General features: G+C 43.8%; 1 protein-coding gene across 1 annotated transcript; it reads left to right on the top strand.

Moving 5' to 3' along the window:
* Positions 1 to 2,128: 2,128 nt before the first annotated feature.
* ARPP19 (cAMP regulated phosphoprotein 19) lies at positions 2,129 to 13,444 on the top strand. Its single transcript, XM_052672365.1, has 3 exons — positions 2,129 to 2,327; positions 6,526 to 6,648; positions 9,935 to 13,444. Exons 1-3 carry the CDS (start codon positions 2,283 to 2,285, stop codon positions 10,103 to 10,105), a joined length of 339 nt encoding a protein of 112 aa, XP_052528325.1. The 5' UTR covers positions 2,129 to 2,282; the 3' UTR covers positions 10,106 to 13,444.
* Positions 13,445 to 14,128: the final 684 nt, after the last annotated feature.

The following is a 14,128-nucleotide window of genomic DNA, read 5'->3' as shown; positions in this document are numbered from 1 at the left end:
TTTGAAGTATATATTTAATAATGAAAATGAAGCTTTATAACGCTTGCCAAAGATCTCGGAGTTTCTCTGCTGTCTTACCTTGGATAATGTTTTTCCTTACACCGCTATGCTTTTTTGTAGTGTCAGTAATGTGAAAGGTGACCTTCACATCTGGGAGTGTAACATCCTTATCTGATGAAGACTGGAGAACAAGTGAATGTGTGTGTTGTATGTTCAGTGCTGCTCTCAGATGGGCTGAGAAGTCAGAGCACCACAAAATCTCCAGGAAGTCTGCCAGGGACAGTAAGGGAGACCAGACTTTCCAGATGAGACTTATCAACTTTTTTGTGTATTCAAATGGCGGCTGCTATAGAAGGGCAGAACCCAAATGTTACTGAACCTGTTTCAGCTGAAGCAGTATTTTTCCCTGTTACAGTGCGTTTTCAAAGATCAGCATTTGTTTTAATGAAACTTGGAGAAATTGTACAAGGAAATTGCTTGCAGTTTCTAGTCATTTGGGTGTCCTGTAGGGCTGAAAAAGGTTTCTTGGTAGGAGAAGAATCAAGTACACCTGCAGTTGTACTGCATATGTAACTGGGACCTAATGTAGTATAATGAGAGTGCATCCTAGTTTCTCTGTATGTTCAGTCACGAGCAAACAGCACGTATCCTAGAAGTACTTGTCTGTGTCATGGTGCACACCTGCTTGGGTACCTGATGGTACAAGGGGACAGGAAAAGGACACTTCATTAAAAGTCATAATTTACCTTTAGTGGATTAACCTTGTATTTTGCACTGACGATGTGCAATGATTTTATGTCTATATCTTTAAATGACTTGTTCAATCCATCATTTTCTCTCTTTGGAGTAATATATTTATTTGTCTTGAACAGCAGAGAAGTGTGGGTTTTGGAGATACAGTCACTACAAGTCATGTCCATGTAGTGACTTTGTATTGACTTAAAGAGTCAAACTGCACTGAGTCCCTGTACAGTGCCATTCAGAATGAAAGTGGCCTCGGGTTATCCATGTGCAACTTGAAGTAATTTTCCATTCACAGTTGAGTTGCACAACTCATTAAAGACACACATGGATAAATGTTAAACGTTTGCAAAACGTGAACTCTGCTCCATGTGACTTTCTCTGCATCAGTCAAGAAAGGACTGAGACTAGACTAATATTAAGAGGCCATTTGCTTTTTCTATTTGCTCTTCAATAGGTTCAGCCTTATGAAATTACTTTTTTACAAATGTTTCCAAGTGGCTTGAGGGCCTCTAGTGATGGAAGTCACAGACATCCTGTCTAGCTGAACTTCACTTACTGAGAGAGTTTTTTCTAATGTCCAACGTGAGCTTGCTAATGAAGTCAGGTACTACTTGTCCTTTTCACAGTAAGCAGAGTTTACTTCCCATATGCTCTTCCTCAATTTTATTTTCTGTATCTGAAACAACGGCAGACTGCTCAGCCAGCCTTGCTTTGTACATTTTCTGCCTTGTCATTCTGGCTCCTCGTCTCCTCCCATTAGCTGAATCTCTTGAAATGCCTCAAGTTGGACAAGCAGGGCCTCTCTGTGCCCATTAGTGTAGAAGGATGGGTAGGTACGTCTCGTTATGAAACTTCTCTTCATACGTGCCATTACAATACTTGTTTTTTCAGTATCAGAGGGTGTCAACTTGTTTTCATCTTGCCTCATTGCACAGCTTCTGTCGTGCCCGGCTCTCACTCCTGTTTGAACTCAGGGAAACGGGCCAGCTGTCAGTCATCTGCGATCCTACACATTCCTTATGTGCTCCTATATCATGTGAAGCACTTGTGCTGTTCCGGAGGTTTTTAACTCACGGTCATCTTTGTGCTGGATGCTTTACGTTTATTCTCTTAAAGCACAATTTCAAGGAACCGCTGGGTTCTCTGCGCTGTGATTTCCTTGAGCGCTGGGGACAGCGCGGTAACGGCACACCCACAGCCCGCGAGGACGCTCCTAAGCGCCTCGCCGCCGCCCGCGCTCCTCCCACAGGACGCCCGAACGAGCGCGACCCCGAGGAGAACGCGGCAGCACTTCCGGTAACCCAGTACGGCCCGGAAGTCGGCGTGACGTAACGGAGGGCGGGGCCAACACCGGAAGTTACCCCCGAGAGACGCCGGGCGCGTGGCTGCGCGCGACGGGAGGCTGAGCGCGGAGGAAGTGTGGTCTCGCTGGCGCGCCGTCCTGTGAGCCGCCGCCATCTTGTGCGGAGGCGGAGGAGCGCTGTGCTGCGCTGCGCGGAGGAGCGGCGCCCCGCCCGCCGTGCTGCTGCCGCGGCGCCATGTCTGCTGAGAGCCCCGAGCCCGCCTCGGCCGAGGAGCAGAAGGTGGGTGGCGGCGGCACTCTGGAGAGGAACGGGCCCGCGCGGGGCGCTTCCCTGCCTCCGTCCGCGCCTTGCGAGGCGGAGCGGAGGCGCCGGGGAGCGGCTCAGAGGGCAGCGCCGGGAGCCCGGGGGGAGGGGGCCTGAGCCTGGGAGCGGATGAGCGTTCGGTCCCCGTTGCCCTCGCTCGGCGTCCGCGACTGAGCGGCATCGCCGCTCCGGGCCCCGCGCTGCGCTCCGGGCGGCACGCGGCGCTCCCGTCCGCGCCGGAGGGCCTCGGCCCGCGGGAACCCCGGCGCCGTGCCGTCCCTCCATAACCCCGCGCTCTGCCCGGCCGTGCCCCCGGCGGTGGAGCTTCACAGACAATGGCCGCCCGCGGCTCGCGCTGCCGAAGGCTTCCAGAGAACGGCGGCCGCGCTGTCGGCGCTCGCGACCATAGATGCTCTCGGCCACGCTTCGCCCTCGCGGCGGCGGCTCCCGGAGCCGTCCGTGCCATGTGGGCACCGCTGATCGCCGGCTGCCGGCCCCACAGCTGCTGCCGGCGGAGAAGTTACGAAACACGGGTGCGCCGCTGTGAGGGGCTCCGGAGGGAAAAGAGCAGCCCGTCCCGGCGGTCTGAAGTTTTTGTTTGATAATTCACCGTCTCGATACACGTTAGTCACGCAGGGGGGGAAGGTGCGGGAGTTGGAATGGAGCGGGGCCCGGTTCCCTCAGCGCGGTGTTCTCCGCACTGGCGGGAGAAGCTCCGAGCGACGGCCGGGCTGCGCGGCGCCGCTGGATAGCGCTGTAACCGGAGCGCTCCGAATTGCGGCGGCGTTCGTTGTGCTGCTGCCTTCTAGCGTGTTCTGGGGATGTCAGCGGGCCGGCGCTGATGCCGACGAAGTTTGGGTCTGAAGTCCTGAAATGCGGTGCTGGTGTGCTGCTCTGAAACGCTGCTGTCTGCCGGACAGATAGGATCCCGTGCTGACCTGCTCGTTTAGTTGTAGTCAGGGCAGCCGCTCAACACAATTGAAAGTCAATAAAACTTCATTTTCTCTGAGTTCCTATCCTGTGATGTCAGAGCTACACATTGGTACTGTGGCCTTGAAGCGTTTGCCTTCAGCGTTTGTCTGGGTAAGCAAAATGTCGGATTGGTGCATTTAATGCTCAGCTCCACAGTACTTGTCTGACCGACCAGTTGCAGTACCTATTAAAGATGAATCTCCAAAGGAACCTTGGGGCAGCAGGTTGAGACTTTCCTTGCGTTCTCGTCTGCTGCAGGAGGCTCACACATATGCTCAGTGAAGGGTGATGTCAACTGGAAACTTTCCGTAAGAGCAGTGCTTCCTGTTCTCTGTGTGAAAACTTGGGATAGTGGCAGGAGGAAGTAAGGCAACAAAGAAACCTTCAGATGGTGGTGAACACGTGCTTGTTAATTGATGCTGGTTTTGCCATACAAGTCCCTGTTTTTCAGGAAGGTGTTAGCTGTGGTACCTCTTGTTTCCAGACTGGCTTTTCCCGTAACTGTACAGTTCACTGCTGTAATGTTTTTCTCATTTTCTACTTTATATTCTTATCTGATGTCGTTCACTAAAGAGGGTGAGCTTTATTCATAACGCTGATTGACAAGGCTTCTTCTTAGTAGTGCAGTTCAGCTGTCCAGCAGAGAGAAAACCTCTTGTTTTTCACAAAGATTAAAAGCAGAAGCCATCTTTAAATGTGTTAGATAACTACTGACTGTGCTGGTAGCTCATTTTAATGAAGTGAGCAGACCTCATTAGCTGTGCAGAAATTCCTATAGAGAACTAAAATTACAATTTGTGTGGTTGTCACTAGGAAGAAGTGCGTGGTACATCTTGATTTTTCTCCATCAGTTGTCAGTCATTTGGTTGCTGCTTCTATAATAACTCAAGGGAAAACACTGCTAATGTACCATTGATCTTGTGGGTTTGGGTTAACGCCTTTCTGTAGCAATGATGCCTCTTCAAGAGAGCTCAATGCCACATAGTGCACAGAAGATAGAAGGTCAGGACAAGCAGGCAGTGATCTTCCGCTGAAAGCTACCCCAGGTCTCCTCAGTCAAAGTATAAAGGCCTTCTGAGCTGCAGCTGAACGCATCCAGCGCCTGTCTCAATTCATCTGCATTCTTGGTGTCCCCTGCGTCCACTGGTGAGGAGTTCTGGAGCTTGACTTCTGGTGGTTTGTAGAACTGTTTTAGATATTTTTGAACCTGTTTTCAGCTGGTTGTGTCTTTGTATTGCCCTTTATCCTGCTATATAGTTTTAGGGGGTCTTAGCTGTTTCGGGTCATGAAGAGAAGTTGACTGCAGTCTGTATTTATAGCTGTGTTGATACACAATGCAGTATTTGGTGTTTCGGTTGCCTGCTGTGTCATGATTTGTCAACCCTGGGAGTCTGCATAAATGCCTCCTTTGATGTGTGTGAACACATATTTATGTGAGCTCTTCATTGTTGACTCCGTTCTTAAAAATATCTCCTTTGGTTGGTATTGGCAAAACATGCCCCTTCAAATGCCGTGCGTGTTGGCTCAGCAGCAAGCACCCGATGATTCAGCATCAGATGTTGGAGTGTTTAGCTGTAAGGAGCTGAACACTCTTTGAGAAGGTCCAGAGTCAGAGGACAAGGTTGGCATGTTAGAGAAAAAACCGCCATGAGCAACAACAGCGGGTGAAGAATGTTTGTCATACACACATGAAAAGTGTGCACTTCCCTATTGTGATACGGTGCGCTGAGAGAGAGCGCGAATAGCTCTGTGTTGTGTCAGGGAAGGTGCTTATTTGTTTATCTGCATCTTGCATTGTAGTGCCTGACTGTTTTTGTCCAACTAAAAAGCATCGGTTCCAGTCCTTGTGGAAGTGTCTCAAGCTGCTGTAAGGATTTCTGTCCTTCCTTGGTATTACTGTTAATTCAGATTCCCGCTGTGTTGTGAGATGCTGTCTCTGAGAGGGTCTTGGAGTAAGGGAGCAACCAGATAGACGTCATATTTTAAGTCTGTTGTAAACATTGCTTGCAAGGTTTCTTACTGGGGGGTGCTGACTGTTAGAGAGCTGGGAGCTGTTGTTAGTCAGGGCAAGCTCATGGGTTGGCTTCCCAGCTGCTCCCCTGTCCTTGTGCAGCTGCTTGGTGATCCTGAGGGGGACATTGACCCAAATAAGAACAGACTGACAAGAAGGGAAAAGAATTGGTACGTGGTTGTTTTTCCCATGACTTTGTTCCTGTAACTCACATTGAATACGTGCAGTCATGCTGGTTGGTGCAATGCAGACCACGCAAAGTGGATGGCAGGGGGTCTGAAGGGGCTGCCTGACAGCTCAAAGTGAAGCCTTGGTCACAGATGAACGTGAGGCCCTCCTGGTTTCAGCAGCAGTTCTTTCCTGACTAAAAGTCTTTCTTGACTTCAGATGATAATTGCTGTTCAAGAAGTACAGCAGTCAGCACTGTCAATATACATTTTTCCTGAACTTGCCATGGCTTGCATGCAAAAAAAACAGTCGTGGCTGAATACTGGAAGGCAGTGTAACCATTATTTTGAGTGGAAAATATTTTTGAAATGACAGAGTACAAAGAATTGTGCTTTCACATCCGATTACTGCATGAACCAGAGCGAAGGACTGTGAAGTAGAGGTCTGTGATTAAAGGCTGATGGACCAACTACAATTTTTCCACACAATTGTTCACATCATCTCTTTGAACATCTGTATTTTGCACTGTTCTCATAAATATGCGTATTCTTTGCAGAAATGTCTTCATTTAACTATCTCTCTAATGACAGATAGTGTTGGCCTCCCATAGAAGGCCAGTGTGAGAAAGACAGTAATGTTTATTATTAATATGGTAGCAGAAATGTTTTTGAGCTACTTTAATGCTATTTCACAATGGATATCAATGTCTTAAAGTTGCAGCAGAGTCATAAAAACTAGATTGTTACGAGAGTAATATGTTGAACCTCATGATGAGGCAGGTAATTGAGAACTCCCATGGTTCTTACCCATCTTTCACACTTGTTCCTGATAGAACCTTGGTTTTGTTCAAAACTGATAACAGTTTGCTTTTAGTAACAGCGAATTGTCTATGAAAGGGAGATGTGTTGAAGAGATTCCAATACGTGTCCAGAAGTCTGTGTGTTGGTAAATTACCTGCAGATGCATTCTACATAAATAATTCATCGTAATATTTCTTTAAAAGTCTTGCTAATTTTGTTTCAGGAAATGGAGGATAAGGTGATCAGCCCAGAAAAAGCTGAAGAAGCAAAATTGAAAGCAAGATACCCTCATCTGGGCCAGAAGCCAGGAGGCTCAGACTTCTTGAGGAAGAGGCTTCAAAAAGGAGTGAGTTCTTTATTGTCCACAGGGTACAGATGAGAAATTCCAAAGTTATGGTATCTGTGATTCTCTGTGTGAGTAGAAGCACTGTGAATTTATCTGTGAAAGCTCAAGGGAAGGCGTTCACAGAACAAATGCTGAACTGACAGGATAGTCGCATACAACACCAATGGCTCAGCTGCCATTTTAAGAAAAACTTAGGTTAGAAGCTGGCTCACTATGGCAGTGCTGGGCTTCCACAAAGAAAATGCAGTGAACACTGTGAGACAGAATCTCATCCTTTTGTGCTGACCTCGTGTTACCATTCCTGCGTTTTCAAGATGTATGGCCACTGTTGGTGTTCATGTTTTAGCATGTGACAGCTTGGAGTTCACAGCAACCAGCTGGCATCCGTGGCTGGAGAACGGCGGTGTAATTCTGAACATACACACAGGCAAAAAGTTAGAATGAAAGAAGGGGGAGTGAATTTGGGTTTCAGTTTTGCTCCACGTTTGACCAGTGTCTCTTATGTTCTTAGTTATTCAACTGTGTTTCTTTTCTCATTCAATTATTCATGAAGTGATGACCTAATCCTTTTCAGGCATGTTAAAATTCTGTTCTTAGAATAATCCTGGTCTGTCGTTATTTCTGAAGGTGCTTTCATTGCTGTTGTGCTGTTATTTACTCTCATCTAGGCCTTTGAGTGCACGCAATGATTCCAAGTCTAAATCCTTCACAGACCAGCTGTTGGAGTTCAGTGCTGATGTAATTCTGTGCTATCTGGTAACATCTCTGGGGAGTGGTTACTGTTGGCAGGTGTCTGGGATGAGCTTTCTCTCACGGAGTAGTGCATGTGCACTGGGGGTGGGCAGGTGGGAGATGTGGTGATGACTTCTGTGGTCAAAGACAACCCAAACGAGGCGAGTGGGTTCAGTGTCTGTGTAGACACTCCAGAGGCAAGGTAAGTATGTGTTGTACTGATTGTTCAGGGAGACAGACCAGCATCCAATCCAGAAGGATTGGGCACGAAGGAATTATGATGACTGCTGGCACTCAGTGCAAATGTGATTTAAAAAAAAAAAAAAAAACAACAAACCAACAAGATAATCTATGCAAGATCTTCATCTTGGTGTAGCTCTGCTTCATGAAAGCTTGTTACAGGCTATAGTTTTAAATGGAAGTATTGGGAGGCCAGTGGGCGTTTTAATGGCCTCAGCATTTGGGATTCTGCTGATATGATGAAAGATGGCATGGAGGTGTGGGTTCTGATTTTTAATCTGCCTTCTTCAGTTCTCCATTTGGGACGTGTTGTTAATGCCTTTCTTCTATGTTTTATTTTCTGTTATTTTTGTTTAGCATGCTCTGTGTCTTAAATGAGGAAATCTTTACTTGGTGTAAGACCCCTAGATAAATACTTCTGGATCACTGAAGTTCAGAGTAGAGTGACAGTAGTGAGTGTGTGGTCAGATAGCTTTTGTGTTGTGAAGACACCTGGATATAAGTAGAATCAGTTTGAAAGGGAGGCCATAATACAGGCCACCCGTGAGAAGCCAGAGCAAATCAGAGGAGAACACAGGAGTACTACAAACAGAAATGGGCTGATATTTCTGAAAGATGGAAAGGTATCTTTTCCTGCAGGTATTCTTCTCAATCTATGTAGTTAACTGTAGCCCAGATTTTTCTTTAATTTGGCGAGTGGGACATGCTGCCCGTTGCTGCTTGCAGTCCAGAAATGTTCTACCTTGTGTGCATGTGCCATGATTAGCACACTTTTCCCAGAATAATACTAAGAATGGATGCTCCTGTAGAGGGGTTCTGTTTGGAACTGTCTGCTATACAGACAGGGTGAACAGTTAACACATCTGAAGATTGAGGAACTCTGTTATTACCTAGTTCCTGTTTAAAAGGTTTTTTTGTTGGTTTCTTCAGTCTTGAAGAACTAAATATGAAAGCCTGTTTCCAAATCAGGTTACATTATAACTAAATCCTAGTCTGCAGATGTACCAAGGTGCTCTAGCACAGTAAAAACAAACAACAGCAAAATTGATTATTTTGTCAAAAGGGCTGAATTTTGGGAAGACAGGCTGGTAAAATATGGGGTTCAGGTGCTCTGGTTGCATGGAAAAAAGGTTCAGTGACTTTGAGGTTCTAACAGGCTCTAAAAGGGAACATTTAAAGCCACCTTCAGGGGGCCTTGCTTTGAAAACAGACCAGCCCTGCCTCCTTATGTTTGGTAGAGACTCTTCAAGTTAGGTGTTGAAATAATTTCCATTCAGCAGCTGCTGCTGGACGTCTTGCAGCTGATGTGTGCTAATATGAAATGAAGAGTGTAGTTGCAGTGCTGCCCGGAAGTGCAGGTCGTGATGGCTTTTGTTCAGCTGACTTTGAGGAGTCCGTGTGAAGCTACAGGGGCAGTGTTCTGTCTGAGGTGATTATCCATTGTAAGCAACAGTTGCTAGAGTAAATCTCTGTCCCAAACCTGGTTTTTGGCCTCAATTGACAATCTGTGCAAATCATGGTTATAAGCACGTTAATAGGAGACCTCGTAGTAAGATGTAAACAAAATACAACCAATTTCCCCAAACACTGAGCAGTTAAAGACTTGATGGGGGCTTTGGATGAAATTCCATGTCTCATCTTAGTGCAACGTGCTAACAAAGAATAGTAAAGATAATGCTATTAACTGTTAGCCCAAGTACTGAGACGTGCTGTTTTACAAATTCAGACACTTCTGTTCTGAAGAATCCTGGAGCCTGGGATAAGAATTTCCTTCACACAATGCTTTGTAGCAGGATTGCATGGTAGATCTGGCTTAACTAAATAATTGGTTTGGGAATTTCAGGGATTATGGTTTCACTGTTTTAATGTATGCAGAAAAAAAGGTTTTCTTGTTAGCGTGCGGTTTCATGGTGCTTTGATCTTCTGGTATGATAAAGCAGAGACTGTTCTCCAGCTTTCCTTCAGATACTGTTTGGTTATTCTGTCTAGAAGAACTTGTGCACTGCAGTGTAATTTACAAACCCCCATGTTTCATTTGCAGTAGAGCAAAGCCCTCTGAGCAGTAGGATTAGAATAATGTTCACATATGTGTATGGTCAGGGCCCTGCATATGTCACTAAACTTGCACTGTAACTGATGTTTAGAGTTGTGTTCTTAAGTCTTGAATTTTTTTGAATTGATGTAGAGCCCTACCTTGCTAAATGAGATCATTTTATAACAATTAAGTTTTAATGAATCTATAGAACCACAGAATTCAGTTTATGTATCTGATAACATTTCAGGCTTTTAATCATGTGTGTATTTTGTCTTCTAGCAAAAGTACTTTGATTCTGGTGATTACAACATGGCTAAAGCGAAGATGAAGAATAAGCAACTGCCTACTGCAGCTCCTGACAAGACAGAAGTCACTGGTGACCATATTCCTACTCCACAGGATCTCCCACAGCGGAAACCATCTCTTGTTGCTAGCAAGCTGGCTGGCTGACGAGAACGGCTGAACTGCATGATAATTCTCATTCCTGTTATTTCTCCTTAATAGTTATTTCTCACCCTCACATCCCCTTTTTCTTTCTTACACTAAGTCGTGAGACTGACAGCTTTGCAGGTAGCGGTAGCATGTGCTGCTATTGTAAGGGAGTACTGTTTAGAGTAAAACGTGTAGTGTTTGGACTAGTTAAGAACAATGCACTGATTTAAAAAGAAAAAAAAAAGGACAAGTTTGGTTAGAGCAATGTATTCTACTTGAAAATGTACATATTGCCCATTTCCTAGTGTAGGACTGGTTCCAGCAAGTGACATCGCAAGTTTTACAACTTCAATGTTTCTGCTTTTGTTATTTCACCTTAATTACAGCATATTTGTATTTAATATAACCTCCAGTTGTGTTGGGTTTTTCTTCTGTGTTTGGGTTTGTTGTCTAAAATAGAGGTTTAGACCACAAGTTGCTAGATGGTAAAGCATGTATAAAAACAAACACAGGGCTCTGATTGAATTTTGTTTCTGCTCTTGAACTTGAACGGCCTTAAACCTGTTTCAGCTTTAACAATAGAGTTTTTACTTGGGCAATATTTGCCCATTCTGGTGTAACTCTTGTGAATCTAGTGCTTATTGACAACTGCCTGTTGAAGCTGGTATTCTTTTCAGCTCCGTAGCTTAGGACACACTTTTGTTGAAGATGTGAATGAAGTGTGCATGTGCATAGACTGTTGAATTCACTCTTGTGCCATTTTTGTAAATACAATAGTTTTGCACAACCTTTTGCAAATGTCTATTAATTTTACCTTTTAAAAAGCAGATAATGTGCCAATCAAAGCACAAGTGATTCTGTATCTTTCCAAGTCTTGGCCTGAAACTAAGAGCCCAGACTGTTGCTACTGAAAGTAAAAATGACAGACCTGAAATTTGTGAAACACTTCTACTTACACTTGACTCAGCCTTATGCTTTTGCAATTGTACACTTTGTTTGGCAACAATGTCCAGCATTCAAATACAAATCTGAAAATTGTACTTAAAGGCAGGTGCCCTTTCTGTTCAGCAGCTCTTTAAGCTTTTAAAGGTGAAATGCTCAGTAGGGTGACATGGAAGGTAGTTAGAGATTTTCCCTTGTGGCAAATTCCAGATCTGGTCTTGCTGAGATTTGATATGCAATTGTCTCTGGGCTATTTTAGACGTCTGGAAGTGAAAGGCTATAACTCTGTTTGTTTGTTTGTTTGTTTTCTTGAACTCCTGAAGTAGTAGTGGTAGTAAACTAACTCTTTTCTTTCTGTAATGCAGCAGCCCCTCATTGGCTTTGGGAAATGAAAAGAACTGGAACGTATTTAAATAGTGACCTATTGAGAAATTATCAATTTTTCATTTTTAGAAGATAGAAACAAACATGGTTTGTTTGTATGATACAGATGGTGAGTACTAGATTGCCAGATAGGCAGTTGATGTTAGATAGCCTGATGCAGAGTATGATTTGTTCAGTGAAATTGGGTATATGAAAGCGTAGTGATCCGTAATGTAATTGGTTCTAATAAAGGCAATCATGGCCAGGTGCTGTTTGGGAGTGTAAGAAACCCTTTAAAAATATTGGTGTACGGAATCCTATTTTCTTAAAAGAAACAGTTCTGTTAAACAATTCAATAAAAACAAAGTACCTGTGCAGGTGTTGTAAGGGAAACCACTCTTGAAGATGCATGTTTTCAGAAGGATGCACTTTGTGTTGATATATTCAGAAAGGTCTCGCAGGATAAACGACTGCTAGTCAAAAAGAGGACTCCCTGTTTTCTGCAGTGCTTTCTAATGGTAAATATAAGAGAATGATCAAGATGAGATGAATAATCTTAACTTGGACCTGCTTTGATTAGGATATGAGTAAAGTATAGCAGTATCTATATAATGTACACTCTTCAGTTTAGAGGAGTCATTCCAGAGGATTTTTGAAATTTCTAACTTGATTCTTATCAAGTCTTTGTGGCCCTTTGCTTTTGATTAGAGAAAGCCCTTTTATTCCTTATCTTCTACTAGCATTGTAAAGAACTTGTGATTTTTCACAGAACAGGTTGAAGAAATGGGCTGACTGGGTTTAAGGAAGAAGTTAGGCTGGAAGAATAACAAGCAAACTGGATATATTGAAACAGAGTGCTTTCTGTAGATGTTTGTCCTAATGTGAAAATCCTTCTTTATTGTTTTATGTACAAATGAAAATCGAAACTGAACGATAGGACTGGGCCTGAAGCACTCTTGAACAACTGAAGGTGACTTGCTTTGTATTGTCTGGTTCCATTACTCTGTAGTGGATGCTTTCTTGATGCTTGGGAAGGTTTAAAAAAACAGCCATTTAAATTCAAACATTCCTCTCACTTAGCTACAGATCAGCTTGTCCTGCTGGTTGGATAACACAAGCTCTTTCGCTGCTCACTCAGTGACTTGCAGTTCTCAAGGTTACTACAAATTCAACTAGAAATAGGTTATTTGAAGTACTGTAATACTAACAAGTTTGACGACTGGTTAATGAGCCTTTCCATCTGACTGACCTCAAGCAGCAGGCACAGCTGTTTTGGTTCTAAACACCATTTGAAACTTAGGAAGTTCAATAATCATGTAACAGTAAAGCAAATGTGACTGCAGATTGATGCTTACATTCAGCTTGCTCCAGCAAGATAACTCAGCTATCCAAATGTATGTACATAATGTATTATATGAGTTTTACCATTTGATAATGACCTTTTTCGAAGAAAACCTGCCCACGCTGTAGACTGGCAGTCCCTTTCATATTTTGCCTTTAAACATAGACAGTGTTTCGTTATTAGACTAGTACTCATCTAGGCTTATCATAGCAGATAGCACCAACATCTTATTCGAGATAGTTAAAAGTGAGTTAATTCCAACCTCACGGATACACCCCCAAATTTGTAGCACCAAAGGCTTCCCTCTCATTGTACTTTACGTAGTAGGACAGTGTTTGTATAAAAGGAGTACATTTTGTTGGACATAACTACACCCAGTCAAAATGTTAAGGTGATAAAAATGTCAACTGTTCTTTACAAACTTAAACATTGTATAGTATACAGAATAAATTGATCTACTTAGTTTTTATTGCAATGTGGAGAGTTGTCTCGTCTTTACTGTGGTTTCCTAAATGATCCTGCATACTTCCCTGTTCTCTATGGAAAGTTTCTAAACCCTAAATCTTGCTACTCTGTACCGTGAAAAATATGACTGGGTTTTGGTTTCCTAGTATGTTAGACTACAGAATTACTTTAATGTAATCACATTTATATATATTTCAGTGCTTATTTTTCTAATAAGGCAATTAAAGCTTATTGTTTGAAAACTCCGTAACAGGTGATTGTTTTGGTCCCTTATACTGATTGAAGGGGATTTCTGGGAGCTAAGCTGGCATTTGGAGGTTTGCATCACTGTAGGCTGCATTAACCTGAACCCAGCAGTTTCCAAGAAATCAAGATACTGGGCAAAATCCAACTACTTTTAAAGTCACATACAGTGACTGAGGTACTGGTCCCTGTGCAGTTTCAAGATCCACGTGGTATAAGTATGCAATTAGATGGCAACCATGTCATATTAACACCCTCTGTACCCTGCATCTCTAACAACCAGAGGTGTCCAATGTGAGTAGCAACATCCAGATGCTGCACCAAGGCAGAGCAAAGGAATACAGGCATTAGTATCCTAATTCTAGTGGGGAGGGGCATCAGTTGTCAGGCAAATACAGCTTTATGCCCAAATCTAATTAAATCAGTTGCACAAAACAGCCCTCAGGAGCTTGGTGTGCAGTCACTGTACTCCTGGACGTTCACCAGGCGGAAGGTGGAATTGCAGTAACGTGTTGTTTGATGGCTGGGGGCATTCTGTGGGCTGGAGAGAACAGACTGGGGATGGTGTAGAGCATGTGAGCAGGATGAATACGTTTTAATTAAAAGTGGAGTTAGACTGACTGTGTTGTCTGATCATTCCTCCTCTAGTAGCACCCCTTACAGATTCAAGTCTAGATATGTCTGAA

Source organism: Tympanuchus pallidicinctus, unplaced genomic scaffold, assembly GCF_026119805.1.
Source record: "Tympanuchus pallidicinctus isolate F22 unplaced genomic scaffold, pur_lepc_1.0 scaffold12, whole genome shotgun sequence".
In the NCBI taxonomy this organism is placed as follows: Eukaryota; Metazoa; Chordata; class Aves; order Galliformes; family Phasianidae; genus Tympanuchus; species Tympanuchus pallidicinctus.
The sequence above is the reverse complement of the archived record's forward strand: the minus strand, read 5'-3'. Positions and strand labels throughout refer to the sequence as shown.